Below are 21959 nucleotides of genomic sequence, written 5' to 3'. Positions count from 1 at the left end.
AGCACGGTAACAGGCCCTTCTGACCAATTACACCCATGTTAACCTACTAACCCGTACGCCTTTGGAATGTGGGAGGAAACTGGAGCACCCGGAGGAAACCCATGCAGTCACGGGGAGAACGTATAAACTCCTTACAGACAGTGGCGGGAATTGAACCCCGATCGCTGGCTATGTAATAGCGTTATGCTAACCGCCACGCTACCGTACCGCGCTTAATCGCTTGTTTCGAAGATGTAGGTTGAAGCCTCCTCAAATATTGTACGGTATCAGCTAATAAATATGCAAATTAATAGAAACACAGATTTAATATTTGGAATTTGAAAAAGAAAATGACGTCTTCACATTATCCACAAAAGCTCATTAATCCGAGTTCTGTACGTTCCCACTGACTCCTGGGAATCCCTAGCCCATGACTGCTCAACATGGAGAGGGAGCATTTGGGGAAATACTGAGAACAATCAAGGTCACAGGACATTGAAGCCCTTCATAAATGGCAGGTGCGCATCACCTCACGAACTACCCACTCTCCCACTTCCCGTCCCTTCTATAGAAGAATCTGTGTTTCCCACACTGGTTCCATCAGTCACCTTGGAACCAAGATCCAAGTCATCCTCAACCATAGGAACTGCATCTGAGGACATATGTGAGCATTGACCAAAAGAATGCAGGATATCGGAGCAGAATTAGGCCATTCGGCCCATCGAGTCTCCTCCGTCATTCAATCATGGCTGATTTTTTCTCAGCCTCATAACCCTTAACCCCCCTATCAAGAACATCAATCATTGCCTTAAATACACCCAATGACTTGGCCTCCACATCCGTCTGTGGCAACGAATTCCACAGATTCACCACCCTCTGGCTGAAGAAATTCCTCCTCATCTCAGTTTTAAAGGGACGTCACTTCATTCAGAGGCTGTGCCCTCAGATCCTAGACCCTCCCACTGATGGAAACATCCTCTCCACGTCCACTCTATCCGGGCCTTTCAGTATTCGGTAGGTTTCAATGAGATCCCCCCTCATCCTTCCGAAGATTATTTGACTAGTTTCATTCCACTTGCTAAACAAACGCAAGTAAGAAGACATATTGAAACTGGGTAACAGGAGTCCAGAGAAAAAAATGTTCTTGCGTTGATTCTGGGTTCAACTGTACGTACTTCATTGACAAACACAAGATCAGCTCAGGCAACCCAACTTCAACCATACCCGTCCTCCCAGAACCCACTACAGCTGGAACTGAACGTGAACCTTACGACTCATCTAAAGGGCAGTATCACAAAATTAACTACATCCTCCTTGGTAATAAAAACACCTGTCAAGTCCCAGCCAAGTTGTTCCAACAAGGACCCAAATTTCCATAGCACCTTTCACATCCATTCCAAAACACTCCACAGCCAATTAAGTACTTCTGCACTCTACTGTAAATAAAAGTAACACAGCAGCCAACCTCCACACAGCAAGCTCCCACAAACAGATGTGATAATGCCCAGATAACCTGTAGTTATATTAAGTAAGGGCGAGTACAGTGTATTTTCACTGGAGTGTAAGAGGCTGAGGGGTGACCTTGTATATAAAATCATGAGGGGCTTAGATAAAGTGAATCATCATAGTCTTATTCCCAGGGTAGGTGAGTCCCTATATTGAGGAAAGTGGTAAATATTACCCTCAACACTGGGCATAACTGCCTTGGATGCATTATCTTTCCCATTATTTTGGGAGAGTTTACTTGAAAGATAATTTCTCCACATCAATTATAATTTGTCCACATACTACTTCCTCAGAACTACACAGCAATGTCAGCCTGAACTTTTTGCTTTGTAGTCCATAGATCCCTCAAGCTTGCTGCGCAAGTTGATAGGGTTGTTAAGGTGTATGGTGTGTGGGCCTTCACTAGTCAGGGTATTGAGTTCAAGAGCCGTGAAGTAATGTTGTAGCTCTAGAGAACTCTGGTTAGACCGCACTTGGAGTATTGTGTTCAGTTCTGGTCACCTCATTATAGGAAGGATGTGGAAGCTTTAGAGAGGGTGCTGAGGAGATTTACCAGGATGTTGCCTGAATTGGAGAGCATGTCTTATGAGGATAGGTTGAGTGAGCTAGGGCTTTTTTCTTTGGAGAGGAGGATGAGAGGTGACTTGATCGAGGTGCACAAGAGGCATAAATCAAGTGGACAGTCAGACTTTTTCTCAGGGCGACAATGGCTAAAACGAGGGGACATGATTTTAAGGTGATTGGAGGATGTCAGGGGTAAGTTTTTTTTACACAAAGAGTGGTGAGTGCGTGGAACACACTGCCTGCAGAGGCTGTGGGGGGGGGGGGGGGGGTAGATACATTAGGGACATTTAAGAGACTCTTAGATAGACACATGAATGATAGAGAAATAGGGGGCTATATGGGAGGGAAGGGTTAGATAGATCTCAGAGCAGGATAAAATGTCGGCACAATATTGTGGGCCGAAGGGCCTGTACTGTGCTGTAGTGTTCTATGTTCTAGTCCTTGTAAAAGCAATTGAACCAACAGACTATGTCTACATATGTAAAATCCTTCCTTCAACTCTAACACAAATGTTTAGCACTGGCTAGGAGATAAAGACCACAACACCTTTTAGGCTCCATTGTCATTAAAACCTTGAACTATTCTGACGAAGTCAGTCATAAAGCACAAAGCAGCCCTGTCACTTCCATTTCTCAGCTTCTTATATCATTCAAGTTTGCACCAAACATCAAGTATCAATTTACCACAAATTCAATGCACAATACACAAAGGAGCCGGAGGAACTCAGCGGGTCAGACAGCATACGTGGAGGGAAATAAACAGTCGACGTTTCGGGTCGAGACCCTTCATCAGGACTGGAAAGAGAGGAGATAGCCGGGATAAAAAGGTGGGGGAAGGGGTGGAGCAAGAGCTGGAAGGTGATAGGTGGATCCAGGTGAGGGGGGGGGGGGTGATAGGCAGGTGGGGGGGAAGTGGGAATGATGCAAGAACCTGAGAAGTGACAAAGGGCTGAAGAAGATGGAATCTGATAGGAGAGGACAGTGGACCATGGAATAAAGGGAAGAAGGTGGGGAGGGGAACCGGAGGGGGGTGTGGGTGATGGGCAGATTGAGAGGGCAGGGGAGGGGAGAGAGATGGGGTCCAGTGTGATAAGGGAAAAAAGAGAAATCGATGTTGATGCCGTCAGGTTGGAGAGTACCAAGGTGGAAAACGAGGTGCTATTCCTCCAACCTGCATGCAGCATCAACGTGGCAGTAGAGGAAGCCATGGACAGACACGGTGTGAGAATGGGAAGCGGTATTAAAACGGCTGGCCACCGGGAGACGCTGGCTGGTGTGGCGGATGGAGTGGAGGTGCTCGACGAAGTGATCCCCCAAATCTGCCAATCCCCTAAAACTAATTCCATCTTTTGATTTTCCCATATTGCCTTCAACTCCCTCCAGCTTCTACTTTTCACCTGCACACGAGGCGTAATGTACAGCAGCCAATTAACCTACGCCTTTGGGACGTGGGAGGAAACCCACACGGTCACAGGGAGAACTTGCAAACTCCACACAGACAGCACCAGAGGTCAGGATTGAACCTGGGTCTCTGGCACTGCAAGGCCACTGTTCTACCAACCCAAATATTAAACTTCTCACCATACAAGAGAGGATAACTTTAATAAAAGACATCGTTGCAAAGGATTACAACACAGTGTTCAAGATCGTAGGTACTGGATAATCTTCATCATCAACCAACTAAGTTCCCTCCAACCCCAATAGGTTCACTCACAGGTCCTTGTGCATTGCCCCCCACCCCAGTGTTAGGGGTCAGGGCATCTGAGGAGCTCTAACAGATGTGTTAAAAATTGAAACTCTTAGACCCCAAAATGGCATCTTTTGCAACAGGGAGGGGAACTATAATCAATTTTCTTCCGGAATTTATCACAATTTTATTAAACCTGAACTTTGTGTGTAGCAGGTTACATGGTGCTCATTCGCTTGAATCGTAATTATAATCCCAGTAATCTCCAAGTCAAAGCCTCTTAGCAGACGGGCTACAGAGATATTCAAACGAGATAGAGTACTCAGGATTATCTCCCGAGTAACCACTGGGTTGTCACATGTATTAAATAATTTCATGAAGCAAGGAAATAAAGGCTTCTCCAGTATACTAAAGACCTGAAACAATGTGCTTACTCAATAAGCTGGGGTTTTTAATTCTCTGTTTTTAATTAATGTGACTGTACTGAAAGTGACCTAGAGGGTTTAGAAGGATATAGTGGGAGTAATGTTCAGCGTTTCAAGGTATTGTGGAGTTCTACAGCTGATTTCAAACCACCTTACGTTCTGTTTAAAGAGGACAAAGACCAAAGCAGCTTTGATGCTCCATCTGGAATACTTTTAAGTTTTTGTATTGGGGTTCAATCCATCAGATGCAGTCTGAGCCATACAACAGTGTTCTGTCACCCCCACCAAATTCCTGATCCATGGAAAGGTTAGAAGAATGCATTTCCTAACATATCTTCAGGGAAATTCCAGGACTAATTCTTCCAGCCTCTCCTTCAAGAGGCTTCTCGGAACCCATGTTTTTGATCAGTCATTTTGTCACTTGTGCTGGTATCTTACTTGTGTGGGTGTGAAAGAATTGGTTTATTATTGTCACTTGTACCGAGGTACAGTGAAAAACTTGTCTTGCATACTGATTGTACAGATCAATTCATTACACAGTGCATTGAGGTAATACAAGGTAAAACAATACAGAATGCAGAATAAAGTGTTACAGACAAGGTTACAATAAGGTAGATCGTGAGGTCAAGAGTCCATCTTATCATACTAGGGGACCATTCAATAGTCTTATAACAGCAGGAGAGAAACTGTCCTTGAGCCTGGTGGTAGGTGCTTTCAGGCTTTTGTATCTTCTGCCTGATGGGAGAGGGGAGAAAAGAGAACGTCTGGGGTGGGTGGGGGTCTTTGATTATGTTGGCTGCTTTACCGAGGCAGTGAGGAGTATAGACAGAGTCAATGGAGGGGAGGCTGGTTTCGGTAAATGCACTGGGCTGTGTCCACAACTCTCTGCAGTTTCTTGCGGTCCCAGGCAGAGCAGCTGCCGTACCGAGCCGTGATGCATCTGGATGTGATAGGATAGAACATACACGGGGATGGGTTGTCCAGCCCCGAGCCTGCACCACCGTCCAGTGACGGCTAATCATCCTGCGCTTGCTTCCCCACATCCTGAATCCTTTCACATACAAAACACTAGTCTCTCTCCCCCTCCTCCACCCACTCCGTCTGTCCATCACCCACACACTCCTCCCACTGGGTCCCCTCCCCCTTAATGTTCCCATCTGCCCCCCCCCCCCCCCCCCCCACCGCTCTTACTTGGTTCCTCGCTCCACCTTCCTCTCCCATCAGATTCTACTACCTCCAGCCCTTCGTCCCCTCCACCTGTCACCTCCCAGCCTCTGTTGCTATTCCCACTCCCCCCTCCCCCATCTGCCAAAACTCCCCCTCACCTGGATCCACCTATTGCCTCCCAGCTCTTGCTCTACCCCTTTCCCTCCCCTCTTTATACTGGCCATCTCCCCTCTACTTTCAGTCCTGATGAAGGGTCTCGACCCGAAACATCGACTGTCCATTTCCCTCCACAGATGCTGCCTGACCCGCTGAGTTCTTCCAACATCTTGTGTGTTGCTAGATTCCAGTATCTGCCGTTTCTTGTGTCACCTAACAGTATGAGCCTTGGCCAATTCCTGGGATGAGGGAATTGTCCTATCAAGAGAGGCCAAACAGTTTGGGTCTATATTCTTTGAAGTTTAGAAGAATGAGGGGTGACCTTAGGTGAAACATAAAAGATCCTAAGAGCAAGACCTGATGGATGTCAGGATGTCTCCACTGGTGGGACAGTCATGAACGAGGGGATATAATTTCAAGGTAAAGGGTTGGTCATTTAAAACCGAGGTACATGGGAATGTCTTCTCACACTTGGCGATGAATCTCTGGACATCTCTTCCCCAGAGGGTGGTGGAGGCCAGATGATTAAATATTTGAAATGGAGGTTGATACATTTTTTTTTGGAGGATCAGGGAATTAAGGACAATGGGGAACTTGTACAGAGGAGTTGAGGCATGGGGAGATCAGCCATGATCATATTGAATGGTGGGGCAGAGTTGAGGGGCCGAGTGGCCTCCCCGCTCCTATTTTCTTGTGGATGCATTCAATGGGCTGAATGGCCTCCTCCTCAGCTGTAACAATTTAATTCTAGAATTCTGTTGAACAACGGTAATGACTGAACACTCAGCCTCTATACAAATCTACAACCTTCACAAAAAGAAATTTACCCTCGTCCCAATTCTGAATGGCCAACCCGTTATCCTGAGTCCGTGCTCCACTACAGGAGGGAACAGACTCCCAGCATGCCAGCCTGTTTCTTCCATGCAGAATCTCGCCAATTCCTTAATACGAGTCCTCCTTCTAAACTCCAGTGAGTATGGGCTAATCTTCCTCAAATCTCTCTTCAGAACACAAGCCCCTCTTCCCAGGAATGAATCCAATGAACATACACTTCACTGTCTACAAAGCAAGTATAGCCTCCAGTACAGAAACCTTCCCTCCATTGACTCCACCTACACTTCTCGCTGCCTCGGGAAGGCAGCCGACATAATCAAAGACCTCTCCCACCTTGGACATTCTCTCTTCTCCCCTCTCTCATCAGACAGAGGATACAAAAGCTTGAAAACGGGTACCACCAGGCTCAAGGACAACTTCTATCCTGCTGTTATAAGACGTTTTATATCATAAAGAACTCTTGATTTCTCAATCTACCTCATCATGGCCCTTGCACCTTATTGTCTACCTGCACTGCATTTTCTCTGCAACTATAACACTACATTCTGCATTCGTTAGTGTTTTTCTCTTTGCGCTACCTCAACATACTTACGTTCTAAGCAAGATTTCTTTGCCTTTCTATTCCAACCTTTGAATGTTGTCCAAGAACACTGCAGCTCAGGGACAACTGGGGACTAAATTCCAGCATTGTCTCATGAAGCAATAGATTAATAAGTCTCTGCAACTTTACCTTACATTTTTGGTACAGAGACATCACTTATTATAATCGTGCCTGTACCTGCCACTCAAACAGGAATATACTTTCCCTCCCAACCAAACTAGGCATAAACAAAGACTTGCCTGATGTCCGCTTTCTCTTGCTGTCGTGCTTGTACGTCGGTCCCTGCTCAGTTTGCTGAAGTTCTCCGAATGTTGCTTGTGTTCTTCAAACGCGCCTGCCAACCTTTCCCTAAGTTTCGTCAGCTCTTCCTGAATTATGGATTGCCCACTGACAACCATTTGGAACTCCCGCTGACTCTCCGTCTCAAATGCATCTTCATCTAAGAACATCGGAATGAATGAGGAATTGGGAGCGTGAGTAGGTCCACAGAATAGAGAAAGAATCATTGTCAAGTCAGTTCGAGTTTTTTTGTTGTGTGCACGTGTACGGTGAGGTACAGGTACAATGGAAAACTAACTTTGAGCAGCATCACAGGCATTTCAGTTTGTCACTCTGCTCCCTCAATAGTGGCTTGGACTTCAATTAGTTATATCGTAAGATGGATTACAAAATGCCAATTGGATGACGCGAAGGAATCTGCAAGGCAATTCTTCCACCCATCGCATCAAAGGGGCTCAGACCCCAAGAAGGAGAAAAGGTTCCATTCCTGAGAGGTTGACCTGACAGATCCTCAAGACTTCCGAGTGTATGGAGCCCTCTAGTACGAGACCCTTACCAATCCCGCAGAACCCTCTTCTCCCAAAGGACAATCAGGGTCTAGAGTTTACTTCCAGGAGGAGGTGAAGTGAATGCGACAGCCACATTTATTGGGAAATGCATTACCGTTAGTGGGGAGCAAGGAAGACGAGTCGAGGTTAGCAGGCACAATAAGGAGAAGCAGCAGTGCTACATGGACCATACCGTAAGTGGGCAACAGGGTGAAGAGCCAAACTAGGAGACATTTAGCAAGGTGAACAGAGATAATGCAGGAAAACTGACCCTTCGACATCCAGCACTGTACCTGGAGTGTGGAGCTCAGGGTGCTGCTTCCGAAATTCGTCCTTCCGCTTCTCCAAGTCTTTTTCAAAGCGCTTGTATTCCTTCTGGTACTCATCTTCCTCCTGCTCCATGTGGGCCTGAGTCCAATCATTCTGCTTAGGACAGGACAGGTAGTGGGCAAGGTAGAAGATAAGTTATAGTCTTGCATTAGAACAGCCAAGGCTTCACCCAAAGTCCGGCTGATGGACACGCACAAGGCAACACTGCTCACTCATCACTTCAGAGACACTGCCTCACAAAGATGGAGTGACCTCCATGTCTGGAGCTTGCAGTCAGTACAAATAGCTCCCTGGCACCCAGTAACTGTGATGCCATCAAACTCAAGAACAGCCACAGGTTAAGAAACTCCCAGCAATGGTAAACCAAGAAGAGAGATTATACTTTTTAATCAACTTGCTTTAAAACACTGTACACAGCACTAAAGATGGGAACATTGAGTAATGCTTAACGAAAAAGTATCAAATTTTTAAAATATTTTGAAATTTCAAAATCTCTGTGAAGGAGGGATGAATTATTGACAGCAGCTTCCTGGTAAACATTGCACCTCTGGAAATCCTAACAGGTTCACAGAGCAATGTCTGTACAACTGCAAAATCTGGACCAGCAACTTGCTCTCAACCAGGACAGAGTCTAAAGCGGCATCATAGGCAAACTTCTCATTCCCCACCCTTCCGTCCCCAGAAGGCACTGAAGCCACACCCACATCCTGTCTGAATGGAGTCACAAGGAGTGCACACAGCAAGTCAGCCAGCTTCCATTCATGTGAGGAGACAAGTCAAACAAAATGTGCTTTCAGCCAAATTTGGCAGCTGCCTTCATTTTCCGAGGGTGCACTGGCACCAAAGCTGGCTTGTGGACAGACAGGACTCTTTAGTTTCGCTTTTGTACTTTGAAAAGGACTAAATTATGAAGTTACTCAACTGAGCCGGAGATGGGAGGGGTGGTACAGCAAAGCCGCTGTCTCGCACCTCCAGCAACTGGGGTTCAGTTCTGGAGTTTGCACATTCTCTCTCTGACCACGAGGGTTTCCTCCAGGCGCTCTGGTTTCCTCTCACATCCCAAAAACATGTGGGCTGGTAGGTCAATTGGCTGCTGTGTATTGCCCTGGTGTGTAGGTGAGTGGTAGAATCTGGGGGGAGTTGATGGGAAAATGGGGAGGATAACATGGGACCAGTGTAAACAAGTGGTCTGTTTCCGTGCTGTATGACACTGTTACAAGATGTTTCCTTTTCCAAATGAATACTGGAAGAAAAGGCAGTCTCAATTCTCAGGACAAAAAAAAGTCACGGTCCAACAAATCCACTTAACCTCTCTATTGAGTCCTGATTTGCTCCTTCAGTTCAAGCCTTCCACACACTGACAGCCAAAACTGGAGCTGTCAGAGTCGTAGAGACATACAGCATAGAAGCAGTCCCTTCCGCGCAACGAGTCCTTGCCGACCACCAAGCACCAAGATCGGAAAGGTTTAGAGGGATATGGGCCAAATGCGGGCAAATGGGACTAACTTAGATGGGCATCTTAGTCGGCATGGACCAGTTGGGCCGAAGGGCCTGTTTCCAAGCTATATGACTACGACTCTATGACACACATTCACACTAATCCCACTCTTGATATCTCGCTCTTAAAAGCCTCCCCCTTGCCAATCATTCCTTTCAAACAAGCTCACCCAATCGACCTCTGCTGGATCCTGCCTAATTCCCCCAAAATTAGCCCTGCTCCAGTTTAGGTGCTCCGGTTTCCTCCCACATTCCAAAGACGTACGGGTTAGGAAGTTGTGGGCATGCTATGTTGGTGCCGGAGGTGTGGAGACACTTGCGGGCTGCCCTCAGAACACTCTACGCAAAAGATGCATTTCACATGCGACTAATAAAGAAATCTTATCACAAAAACCCAAGGGCAATTTATAGTCACCAATTAACTTACCTACATTTGGGATGTGGGAGGAAACCAGAGGAAACCCACGTGGTCACAGGGAGGACGCGCAAACTCCACGTAGACAGCACCAGAGTTCAGGATTGAACCTGGGTCACTGGAGACGGGAAGCTCTACGAACTGCACCAGAGTGCTGCCCGTGTCCCTCCACAACAACTGAATAGCCTCTCTTTTATTCATTCATTCAAGGGACTTGGATGTTGCTGGAACTGCCTGCACTTAACATCCATCCCTAATAGCCCCCGAATGAGGAAGCAGCAAGGGTTACCAAACAAGATGCTGGAGGAACTCAGTGGGTCAGGCAGCACCTGTGGAGGTTGAAGCAGTTAACATTGGTGTGTCTGATGTCACATTTATCTCGCAATGGATAAGTACAGCAGGTTACCTTCCCTCAAAGACATGAGTGAACTAGATGGGTTTTTGTAATAATCCAGCACTGCTACTGAAACCAGCTATTGTTTTTGATTCCAGATTTATTTAGTAACTTGAATTTAAATTCCTCAGCTGCCATGGTGGGACTTGAACTCTTCTCTCTGGATCAATGGCTCTGGCTACCCAGTAATCGCAATGATATCCTACCCAAGTTCCTCCCCATCTACCTGTTAAAGCTTTCTCAAAACTCACCTACTGAAACAGCCCCTGGATCACCCAACTTTCTTTGAGTTAAAAAGATTCCAAATTATTACAAGCTGTTGGTACAAATACAGCCACTACATTGTGGTAGCAACGGGTTTTTCATGACCCCATAAAGCTTTATAGAATGGCTTGGTATAAAAGCTTCGTACAGCTCTTTGTCCATTCCTGATCACTGTACAGCAATCCCATCAGTTCCAATCCCACACTCAATCCCCTGCCCCTTTTGAGAAGGCATTCAAAAGGCTAATTCTTGAGATGAGAGGGTTCTCCGATCACAAGCAGCTAAAGAAGTTGGATCTGCATTTTGGAGTGTAAAAGCATGGGAGTGACGTTTTACTGAAAAATATAAAATTCTAAAAAGGCAGATTAGGGTAGAGGTCGAGAGGTTTCCATTGAAGGAATCTCAAACAAGGGGAACATAGTTACAAGGGTGTAGTCATTTAAAGCGTAGGAATTTCTTCTCACAGAGAAGTACTTACCCCAGAGAGTTGTCGAGGGTGGATCACGGGAGGTAGAAAGAGGTAGGTACATTGTTGAAAAACTGGGGAATTGAAGCTTATGGAAAACTGGCCCAGCAGAGGAGTTGAGGTCTGGTGTCGATCACCTTTGGTTGTACTGAGTGGCAAGACAGGCTCGAGGGGCCGAGTGGTCTACTCCTGATATTTTCATACATTCTCCATATCCTATTTTCTTTGGAAAGTCCCAATTCACTTGGTTCCCACCCCATAAAATGGTTGGGAGTTCTAGGTTATAACCATCCACTTTGGCAAAAGATTTCTCCTCACATCCCTCCTGCATCTTCTGCCCTGGAATCTTCTTCAATGATATTCACCATTCAGCTGCAAGCATTGGTCCCTGATTCACAGACTAAACCAGGGAAGTGATTTGTGCTCAACTCCCATGTAATTACATACCATCTGTGCAGTTCCACACAAGGCCTGCCATGGCTTCTCACACAGACAAAGTTGGTGACATTGATTAGTGACATGTAGGGATGACTGTTGCCAGCACAATGCCTGCTTTTAAAGTTTATGCCTCTCGACTCACCGATGTCCCAGGAGCGCTCAAGCTGAACGTGATGAATGACAGTACATCATGGTCATCTGGAAAAGGTGGGCAAAATTATATTTCAATTTGCAGTAAAGCATCTTGCCTCTTCTGTCCAACAAGTAGGCAAATTTTATGGTAATCACATCTAAAACTGCTTTAAGGTCCTACTTCAGTAGAGCCTTTTTACATTGGTTAATGAGAAGCATTAACCACTTGAACTTGAGAGTCATCTTTAATGTTCTGAAAGAGTCCATGTGCTTCACAGGAGGTGTACCAAGCAGAGTAAGTCTCCATGGCCTGAAGTTTGGTTTTAAGGAGAACGTAAAAGGAACGCAAGGCCGAGGGGTTTAGGGAAGAAATTTCAGAGCTTAGAGCCTTTGGAGATGAAGGAACAGCTGCCCAGGGTAGAGTGACCGAGTCTAGGGTTGGCCACGAGATCAGAAATGGAGTACCTAAGTTTGTAAGAGGCTACCAAGAGAGGGAGGGATGAGACATAGATGGAGTTAAAACAGAGATGTTGCTTGACCTGGAGTAAGTTCCCGGCAGCAAAGACAGGCGATGGGTAAATGAGATCTGGTACAAATTGGGAAGGCTCCTTTTACTTCCTTCCCATTGTCCAGAGATCCAAATACACCTTCCCGTTGAAGTAGCGATTTTCTTGTACTTTTCACTCAGTGTGATCTCCTCTACTTTGGAGGAGCCAAACAGAGACAGGGTAACTGTTCTGAGAACACCGCCATTCAGTCCACGAGCGTGACCCCAAGCCAATAGTCACTTTCAATCTCTGTCCCGCTCTGACCTTGGCCTCTTGCGCTGTTCCAATGAAGTTCAAAGCCAGCTCGAGGGACAGCACTTCATATTCCATCTGGGCGCGTTGGAGCCTTCAGGGCTCAACAGCAAATTCAACCATTTGAGATGAGCAGTCTTGTATCCCACATTTCTGACATCAAGTCCCCCCCACACCCGTTGTCCTGATATTTCAATTTGAAATCATCGCCTCTGCTTCACATCTCCAAACACAACGAGACCACCACCTTTCAAGCCAGTGCCACCACCTCTTGCTTCCTTCAATCTCCCTGAATCCCACCCTTTCAACAACTTCCTTCTGCCTTCTCTGCAACTTAAAACTCATTTGCTTTCTGACTTTCCTCCCTGTCCTGTGTCAACTGGCTGACCTGCTGAGTGCTTTCAGCACTTGCTCTTTATACTTGTGTTTGCAGACCGTGCTAGGTTGGGAGGGAGGTTGGAGTAGGCGGGTCTGCAGCTCACGCAGGCTTGGATGAGGGTTACAGCAGAGGGTGGAGTGGAGGCAATATCGTGGAGCCACCTTACTTCAGAATGGATAGAGTTGGAATTTTCACAAGGTTTAGCAGGATACAAACCATCTTGTTCAGCTGCAGAGCATTGCTGACTACGTCTTTGGCCAAAGGCACCAACATTGTGAAAGAAAAATAAAAACAAAACAGATGTCAGAAATCTGAAATAGAATCATAGTCTTTGAAACATACATCAGAGGAATGGGCCCTCATAGTCTAACTCGTCCATACTGACGAGGGGAGAGGTTTAATAGGATCCTGAGGGGCAATTTTTTTCCACCCAGGATGAGGAACGTATACGGAACAAGCTGCCATGGGAATTGGTTGAGGCAGGTACATTAACATCATTTAAAAGACACTTGGACAGGTTCGTGGATAGAAAGGTTTAGAGCAATAGGGGCTGATGGGATGAGCTTAGATGGGAACCTTGGTTGATATGGATCAGTTGGGCCAAAGGGCCGTTCCCGTGCTGTACGACCCTATAACTAAGACGCCTTTCTTCACTCATCCCACTTGCCTGCATTAGCGCCATCTCCTTCTACTCCTTTCCTATTCAATGGACCTGTTCAAATGCCTTTTAAATGCTGTAACTACATCTGCCTCTACCACCACCTCTGGCAACTCATTCCAAATATTCACCAACTTCTGAGTGAAGCACGCACCCCTCAGATCTCTACGTTTCTCCCCTCACACCTTAAACCTATGCCCTCGAGGCTAGACTCTCCGAGCCTGGGAGAAAATGATTCTGGCTACCTATCCTATCTATGGCCCTCAGTTTTGTCAACCTCTACAATGGTAACCCTCAGCTTATGTTCCAGTGAGAATAAACCCAGCCTCACCTTATAACTACAGCCCTCCACTCCAAGCAACATCCTGGTGAAATAAGTAACAGAAAATGCTGGAAACACTAAGCAGGTCAGGCAGCATCTGTGGAGAAATACCTAACACTTCAGGTGTGGGAAGGGTCTTGATCCTGAAGCATTAACTCTCTCTCTTTCCACAGGCACCACCACCAAACCCAATTTTTCCTCATTCTCCAAATGGTGATCCAGAAGGATACAGCCCTACTTAAATCTGCTTACAGATCTGGTGATCTTCCAACACCACCCCTCCCCCCCCCCCCCCCCCCCCCAGAGCGACTGATCTACCATCCCAACTCCTGGACCCATCCAAGATTATTGAACGGACCTCTTGTACAATAAAGATGAACTCTTGACCTCACAATCTACCTCGTCGTGACCCTTGCACCTCATTGTCTGCCTGTGCTGCACTTTCTCTGTAACACTATATTCTGCGTTCTGTTATTGTTATAGAAAGGATGTGGAAGCTTTAGAGAGGGTGTAGAGATGATTTACCAGGATGTTGCCTGGATTGGAGAGCACATCTTATGAGGACAGCTTGAGCGAACTAGGGCTTTTCTCTTTGGAGAGGAGGAGGATGAGAGGTGACTTGATAGAGGTGTACAAGGTGATAAGAGGCATAGATCGAATGGACAGTCAGAGACTTTTTCCCAGGGTGACAATGGCTAACAGGAGGGGACATAATTTTAAGGTGATTGGAGGAAGGTACAAGGGGGATGTCAGGGGTAAGTTTTTTTTTTACACAGAGAGTGGTGGGTGCATGGAACGCACTGCTGGCAGAGGCTGTGGGGGGCAGATACATTAGGGACATTTAAGAGGCTCTTAAATAGACACATGAATGATAGAGAAATAGAGGGCTATGTGGGAGAGAAGGGTCAGATAGATCTTACAGCAGGATAAAATATTGGCTCAACATTGTGGGCCAAAGGGCCTGTACTGTGCTGTAGTGTTCCATGTTCTATGTTTTCCCTTGTACTACCTCAATACACTGATGTGATGAAATAATCTGTATGGACAGCATGCAAAACAAAGTTTTTCCACTGTACCTCAGTACATGTGGCAATAATAAATCAGTTACCAATTATTTCTGGAACAACAGCAGGTAGCAATGGTGTCTGCTCAATTACTAATCAAGTCCAGCCTTAACCATGCCACTAGATGGAACCAAAACCACACCAAAAAAAAACAGAACATTCTGGAAACACTCAGCAGGTTCACAACTGAGCATTTCTGCCTCAAGTTATCCATCTGTCATACTGGCTCAGTTTCCCTCTCTTCCCCCCTCCCCAAGCACTGCCTAACCTGTTGTTTGCAACAACTTACACTTCTGTCAACCTCCAACTGCCCTGTTAACAACTCACCTCCACCCTGGTCCCAACCTATCACCAATGTTCTTTTTGTCCAATCTTTCCATCCCCACTCCCCCTCCCCAATCTTCTCTGCAACTAGAACTAACTTTTTTCTCTCTTTCCCAAGTTCTGGCCCAAAACAAACTGTTTTTCCCTCCACAGCTGCTGCCTGACCTGCTGAATGTTTCCAACACTCTTTGTTTTTGTTTCAGGTTTCCAGCATGTGCAGTTTCTTCTGATTTCCAAAACCACACCAGATGGCTTTACCGTGGTCCGCACTTCATTAAAAGACAGAGATAAGTACGTGAGGGTAGTCACTTTGTCCCTCCACTCGGAATAAAGGTTACTTTCCCCTAGCTGAAGTCATTTCACAAGCTGAAGCGTTTCCTACATTTGCCTTGAATGTTCTTGATGTGTTGTTGGAGATTACCAGCAGCACTGACCCCAACCAGCCTCAGCTCCCCAAAGAATCTACAGGTCATCAAGCACATGGGCCCTTCCTGAATTTCTTGCATCTGGATACTTACTACTTTAACCTTCCAACTCAACATTGAGAAATGCATTCTCTCTCAGTGCTAATCCATCATCTGTCTTTGAGTGATGTTAAAATCAGGTCTGCTCTTCCAGTTGGACAGAAAGGATCTCATGCCAACCTATTGAGGAGGAGCATGGGAGATCTTGACCACGTCTCTTAACTCCACTCAAAAACCATATTACCTAGCCAATACTGTACTCTTTGTGGCCACCGTAGCACAAAATTGACAGCCACGTGTTCCTATGGCATGCAAGAAACAGAGAGGAACAGCCATCCTAATGGTATCTGTTCAATAAGATCATGGTTGATCCATTCTTAGCCTTGACACTACTCTCTCCATACCTCCCAACTCCACTGTAGTTTTAACGTCTGTCAGTCTCCACCTCGAACATATTAGTTCACTCCACCTCCAAAGAGAAATGACTCCCAGAAGAAATTCCTCATTTCCATCTTAATGGGAAACCCTTATTCTAAAACATACCCCCTAGTTGTAGATGGCCCTTACTAGGGGGAAACACCCTCTCAGCATCTGTCCTGTCAATCCCTCTCAGATTCTTAAATGTTTTAATAAAGTCACCCCTCATTCTTCTAAATAATGATCACCAGCCCAACCCTTCATACATCAGTCCCTTCATCCAGGAGTCAACCTACTGAACCATCTCAGTACTTCCTACAATGCAAGTATATCATTCCCTAAACACAGAGACCAAAACCAGATGCTATACTCCAGGCAGGTCTCACCTGTGCCTCGTCAAGCTGCATCAAAGCTTCCCCATTTTTCATCCCATAAATACTTGCACAGTAGTGTCCATTTTCAAACATGTTGTTGGCTGCAATATGTATAGGGAAATGGAACATAGAAGACAGAACCATACAGCAACAGTATAAACTTTGGCCCACCATGTCTATGACAACTATCATCCCAATCTAAGCCATCCCATATGCCTGCACGTCGTCCATCTCCCTCCATTCCTTGCCTGTTCATGTGTCTGCCTAAATGTTGCTGTTGTACCTACTTATAGCATCTCTCCTGGCAGTGCATTCTTGTTACCTACCACTCTGTGTTTAAATAAAAACTTGCCTCACAAATCTCCTTTAAATTTTCTCCCTCTCACCTTCAACCTCTGAAAATGACTGCCTACCCTATCTGTGCCTCTCATAATTTTTATAAACTTCTATCACATCTCCCTTCAGCCTCCAAAGCTCCAGGGAAAACAATCCAAGTTCGTCCAACCTCTCCCTATGGGTAATACTCTCCAATCCAGGCAACATCTGCTGAGCCTCTTCTGCACCCTCTCCAAAGCCGCCACATCCTTCCTGTAATGGGGCGACCAGAACTGCACACAATACTCCAAAGGTGGAGCAAAAACAGAACATTGGAAGAACTCAGCAGGTCAAACGGGATCTGTGGAGGTCAGAGGTGTAAGTCGACATTTTGTGTTGAGACACTGCATCAGGACTGAGGGAGAACAGGAAAGATTGCCAACATATAGGAGGATGTGGTAGGGGAGGGGGGGGGTTGAGATAGAGGCTGGCAGCTGATAAGTGGAAACAGATGGGGAGGGGATGATGGGCAGATAGAACCAGGTGAGGGAAGGGGAGGTTGGGACAGACGCAGGTCAGTGATCTTGAAAAGGGTGCAAATTCTGCAAGAGTTCAATTTCCTTTTAATCACCAGGCTGGTTCCACCTCTTTAAATACTGGTTTAATTTTCACCGATTTCCATTATTTTTGTGCACACAAACTCTCACTAGGACCCCAAAATGTATTTCTACAACCATAGCCATTCCCTCCCTAGCATTCCAATTTCCTCAGGATCTTCAGGAACATTCCATTGGGATATACAAGCCTTCCAGTAGATCAACAACTTCCCTAATAATTTGGCTTGTAATATTTCATCTCAGTTTTAATCAATTCTGAACTTGTCCCCTCACCAAAAACCCACTCATTCAATATTTTCATCTTTAATTTGATGATGGTCCAAATCTCTTTGCTGTGAACAACTTTCCTCTCTGCAGACAAATTTTCCTTTCTTCATCAATTAAACCTCTCTTCATTCCTTACAGTAACACACTTATCCTGGAGTTTGAAGGTCATGAGTCCTGGTCCCAGTACAGGGTATTCAGAATGTGACTTTGCCTAACCCTCCAGTGCTGTATTACCTGTTGGACCTGCTGTCTTTTGGTTGAAGTGTCAAGCAAAAAAGATGTACCTGCTCTCTCAGGAGAAGTTAAGAAATCCCTTGGGACTGAGAACTCACCCCAGTGTCTTGCTCAATATTTATCTGTCAGCTAACAGTGAAACGCACCACAGGCCTTCCCTAGTTTACGAACACCCGACTTGCGTACAGCTGGTACATACAAACGTGTGTCTGGGAGATCGGTGGGATGGATTTGCCTGCTGCGGAGGGGCTGCAGGCATCTTCTGTTCATGGCCACGTTTCCAATTTGCGAACTGTTCAAGTTACGAACAGGTCACAGGAACAGAACCCTGCTGTAAGCTGGGGAGGACCTGTAATTGGTTAACTACTTTTACAAAACTGGGAATCTGTCCATACAAATTATCAGACGTCTTTCCTACATTACAACAGTGACAGAAACACTAAATACTCAGGGTCAGGCAGCAACCGTGGAGAGAGTAGCAGAGTTACTCTTTTGGATCAAAAATATTTTCCTCTCTCCTCAGATGCTACCTGACCTGCTGAGCATTTTCTGTCATATTTCAGATTTCCAGCATCTGCAATATTTTGGTTTTGAAACAATGTCTACACTTCTTAGACACAAATTTACATCATTTCTGTGATAAATTAAATTTCCTAATTTACACATATCAACTTTCTTTAATAGAAGAGGTTTTTTTCTATCGATGCATCCCCCCTGAACACTCTCATCACCCGAGGCAGCAAGGAGTCCACACATCTTCCTCTACCAGTAACAACAGGCTTGTAACATGGTACATTTCAATTGGAAATACCTTACAGCTGAAGATAGATTGAAAATTTCTGTGTGTCCGCAATGTCTGGGTGCTCTTTGCGTCATATTTTTAAAAACTCTCATCAGTTTTCCAAATCCCTCCCCAGCCCTAATCTCCAACACTAAACTCTCTGTCCCTCTCCAATTTCCCCACACTTAATTACTCCACCACTGACTGTCAAACCTCCCACTTCCTCAGCTCTACCCCACAAGACAGCCCGAAACCATTACCACCTCTCTCCTCCTTTAAGGCGCTTCTTAAAGCTTACCCCTCTGTCCAAGCTTTTGTTCACCTACCCTAATACTTAGCTCAGGGTCAAATTCTGTTTGACAATTATGTTGAAAAGTAGCTTGCAAATGTTTTATGATGTTGAAAGTGCTACCTAAATGTAGTGCTGTATTTTGATAATTCTCGCTGAACAGATTAATAAAGAGATACTCTACAGGCAACCAAAACAAATGAATCGACACAGAGCTTAGTGTTATACAGCACAGAATGAGGACTTTCAGCTCACTGAGTCCATGCCAACTATAAAGTACCCACCTATTTTATTCTCCCCACATTCCCAACAGCTCCCCTGAGATTTGACACACCTCCACACAACGGAGAATTTACAGTGGCCAATTAACCTACAAATGTGCGCGTCTTTGGGATTAGGAGGAAACTGGAGCACCCGGAGGAACCCCACATGATCAAACAAAGAGTGTGCCAACTCCACAAATATGTGTGCTCTATTCTTGCATTAATCAGAAGTATCTTAAAAACGAAAAGAAATGCAGACGTCAGTGAGGCCGTAACAAGACATTGGTGAGGTCTCATGTGGAATATCGTGTTCAGTTTTGGTCAGCCTGCTATGGGAAAGACGTCATTAAGCTGGAAAGAGTGAAGGAGGGATTAATAGGGATGTTGCCAGGACTCGAAGGACTGAGTTGCCAGCTAGGACTTTATTCGTTGGAGGGTAGGAGAATGAGGGGTGATCTTACAGATGTACGAAATCATGAGGGGCACAGATAGGGTGAATGCCCACAGTCTTTCTCCCAGGGTTTGACGAATCAAGAACTAGAGGGCATAGGATTAAGGTGAGAGTGGAGATATTTAACAGGAACCTGAGGGGCAACATTGTCATCCAGAGAGATGCCCATATATGGAATGAGCTGCCAGAGGAAATGGTTGAAGCAGGTACATTACACTTGGACAGGTACACGGATAGGAAAGGTTTAGGGATACTGGCCAAACGCAGGCAGATGGGACTAGCTTAGATGGGCACTTTGGTTGGCATGGACCAGTCGGGCCGAAGGGCCTGTTTCCGTGCTGTACGACTCTAGGGCAGGCACAGTAGTGTAGCGGTTAGCATAACGCTTTACAGCGCCAGCGACCCGGGTTCAATTCCGGCCACTGTCTTGTAAGGAGCTTGTACGTTCTCCCCGTGTCTGCGTGGGTTTCCTCCGGGTGCTCTGGTTTCCTCCCACATTCCAAAAGATGTACGGGTTAGGAAGTTGTGGGCGTGCCATGTTGGCACGGGAAGCGTGGCGACACTTGCGGGCTGCCCCCAGAACACTCTACGCAAAAAGATGCATTTCACTGTGTGTTTCGATGTACATGTGATTAATAAAGAAATCTTATGACTCCATGACGATCACCCTCAACAGAGCCAAACAGTGGTCACTGACACTCACCAGCGACTGCCCCTGTGGCTGCAGACACACCAAAGTGCCCATCCAAAGGTAGGTACATGTTCGTGACTTCAGTACATAACTCATAGTTCTCAGTAGCACCAGTCCTCCCCAAATTTAGATAAACCTGGAGGAGGAGGACAGAGATGGAACATTAACACTGCATTCCAAAACAACTTAGTCATCGAAGAGCGGCACTCTGCACCCCTGTGCCAGAACCGAGACTCTCGTGGAGGTGAGAACTGCTGTTAATTATCCAACCTCCTAGACTAGTCCCAACTGCTGAGTGAAAGCCAGAGAAGAATTTCCCAGGTCTTTCTCCACCGCTCAGAAATATCACCGGCTTTAAACTCACCTTTACGCTGTTCCAGGTAATCACACAACTCTGGATGAGATGCAGGATGTAAAGTGTATCAGAACTCTGAAGGGTGAACTCTGAAGGGAGGCATCACTCAATTTTTATAAATGCTTTTAGGCAGACAGAATAAGCAATTTTAAAGAAGTGTGGCTTCAGCTAACTGCATCTCTGGGCAAAATCCTTCATTTCTGTCATTAAATTGACTTGTACTGAGGTCCTGAGATGAGGAGAAATTATCACTCTGAATCAATGAGATATTAAGGGAATTGAGGGGATGGAGTTAGTTCCGGAAAGTGACGCAAGTCAAGGATCAGCTCTGATCTAATTGAGTGATGGAGCACGCACGAGGGACATAAGGAATAGAAAGATTAGGCCATTCGGCCCCTTGTGCTTGCTCTATCATTCAACTCAACGGTGCGTGATAGACAACAGTTCAAGCCATTTAATTTTGATCCTCTGGTACACTGATGGGGAAGTCTGAGCCATACCAGAACAAACCACGGTAGACGTGAACACCTCATAGACCAAGAGACAGGTGACAACACTCCAGTGTATGACTGTGGCCATCCAGACTAGAGCATGAAACATCCAACAACTCTATACTGGAGCTACTAACAGAACCACAGCAGTCACTTTACACAGTTGTACCACTTGATCACCTCAATACCAAACTGCAGCTACTGTTCTACATCTCCATCATCTGTGTGAAAGTGCAAGGCTTTGAGGAGAGAGAAAGAGAGACACAGACTCAAAGGAAACCAAGTAGAAACAGCAAAACAAGTCAAAGCTTTCAGTTGATCAAAGACCCCATCCAGCCGGGTCATTCTCTCTTCTCTCCTCTCCCATCAGGTAGAAGATACAGGAGCCTGAGGGCACGTACCACCAGGCTCAAGGACAGCTTCTACCCCACTGTGGTAAGACTATTGAACGGTTCCCTCATATGATGAAATGGACTCTTGACCTCACAATCTACCTTGTGTGACCTTGCACATTACTGTCTACCTGCAATGTACTTCCCTGTAGCTGTGACACTTTACTCTGTACTCTGTTATTGTTTTTTACCTGTACTACCTCAATGCACTCTGTACTAACTCAATGTATCTGCACTGTGGAATGAATTGATCTGTACGAACGGTATATAAGACAAGTTTTTCACTGTACCTCAGTACAAGTGACAATAATAAACCAATGCCAATTAATA

At 45.7% G+C, this 21959-nt stretch overlaps 1 protein-coding gene across 2 annotated transcripts in view; it reads right to left on the bottom strand.

The window, feature by feature from the left end:
- Positions 1-21959, bottom strand: part of LOC127585244 (protein ERGIC-53-like) — an 83165-nt gene that overhangs the window by 44547 nt on the left and 16659 nt on the right. Inside the window, exons 6-9 of one of the 2 annotated variants that reach the window (XM_052042551.1) lie at positions 20404-20527; positions 11692-11747; positions 8039-8168; positions 7158-7357 (exon numbers count right to left, since the gene is read on the bottom strand). In XM_052042551.1, coding sequence (XP_051898511.1) covers positions 7158-7357; positions 8039-8168; positions 11692-11747; positions 20404-20527 — 510 coding nt within the window. Of the gene's footprint in view, positions 1-7157; positions 7358-8038; positions 8172-11691; positions 11748-20403; positions 20528-21959 lie in introns of both variants that reach the window. The other variant, XM_052042550.1, reaches the window with a different exon arrangement.

The sequence above is a fragment of the Pristis pectinata genome, chromosome 32 (genome assembly GCF_009764475.1).
Source record: "Pristis pectinata isolate sPriPec2 chromosome 32, sPriPec2.1.pri, whole genome shotgun sequence".
NCBI classification, from domain to species: Eukaryota; Metazoa; Chordata; class Chondrichthyes; order Rhinopristiformes; family Pristidae; genus Pristis; species Pristis pectinata.
The sequence above is the reverse complement of the archived record's forward strand: the minus strand, read 5'-3'. Positions and strand labels throughout refer to the sequence as shown.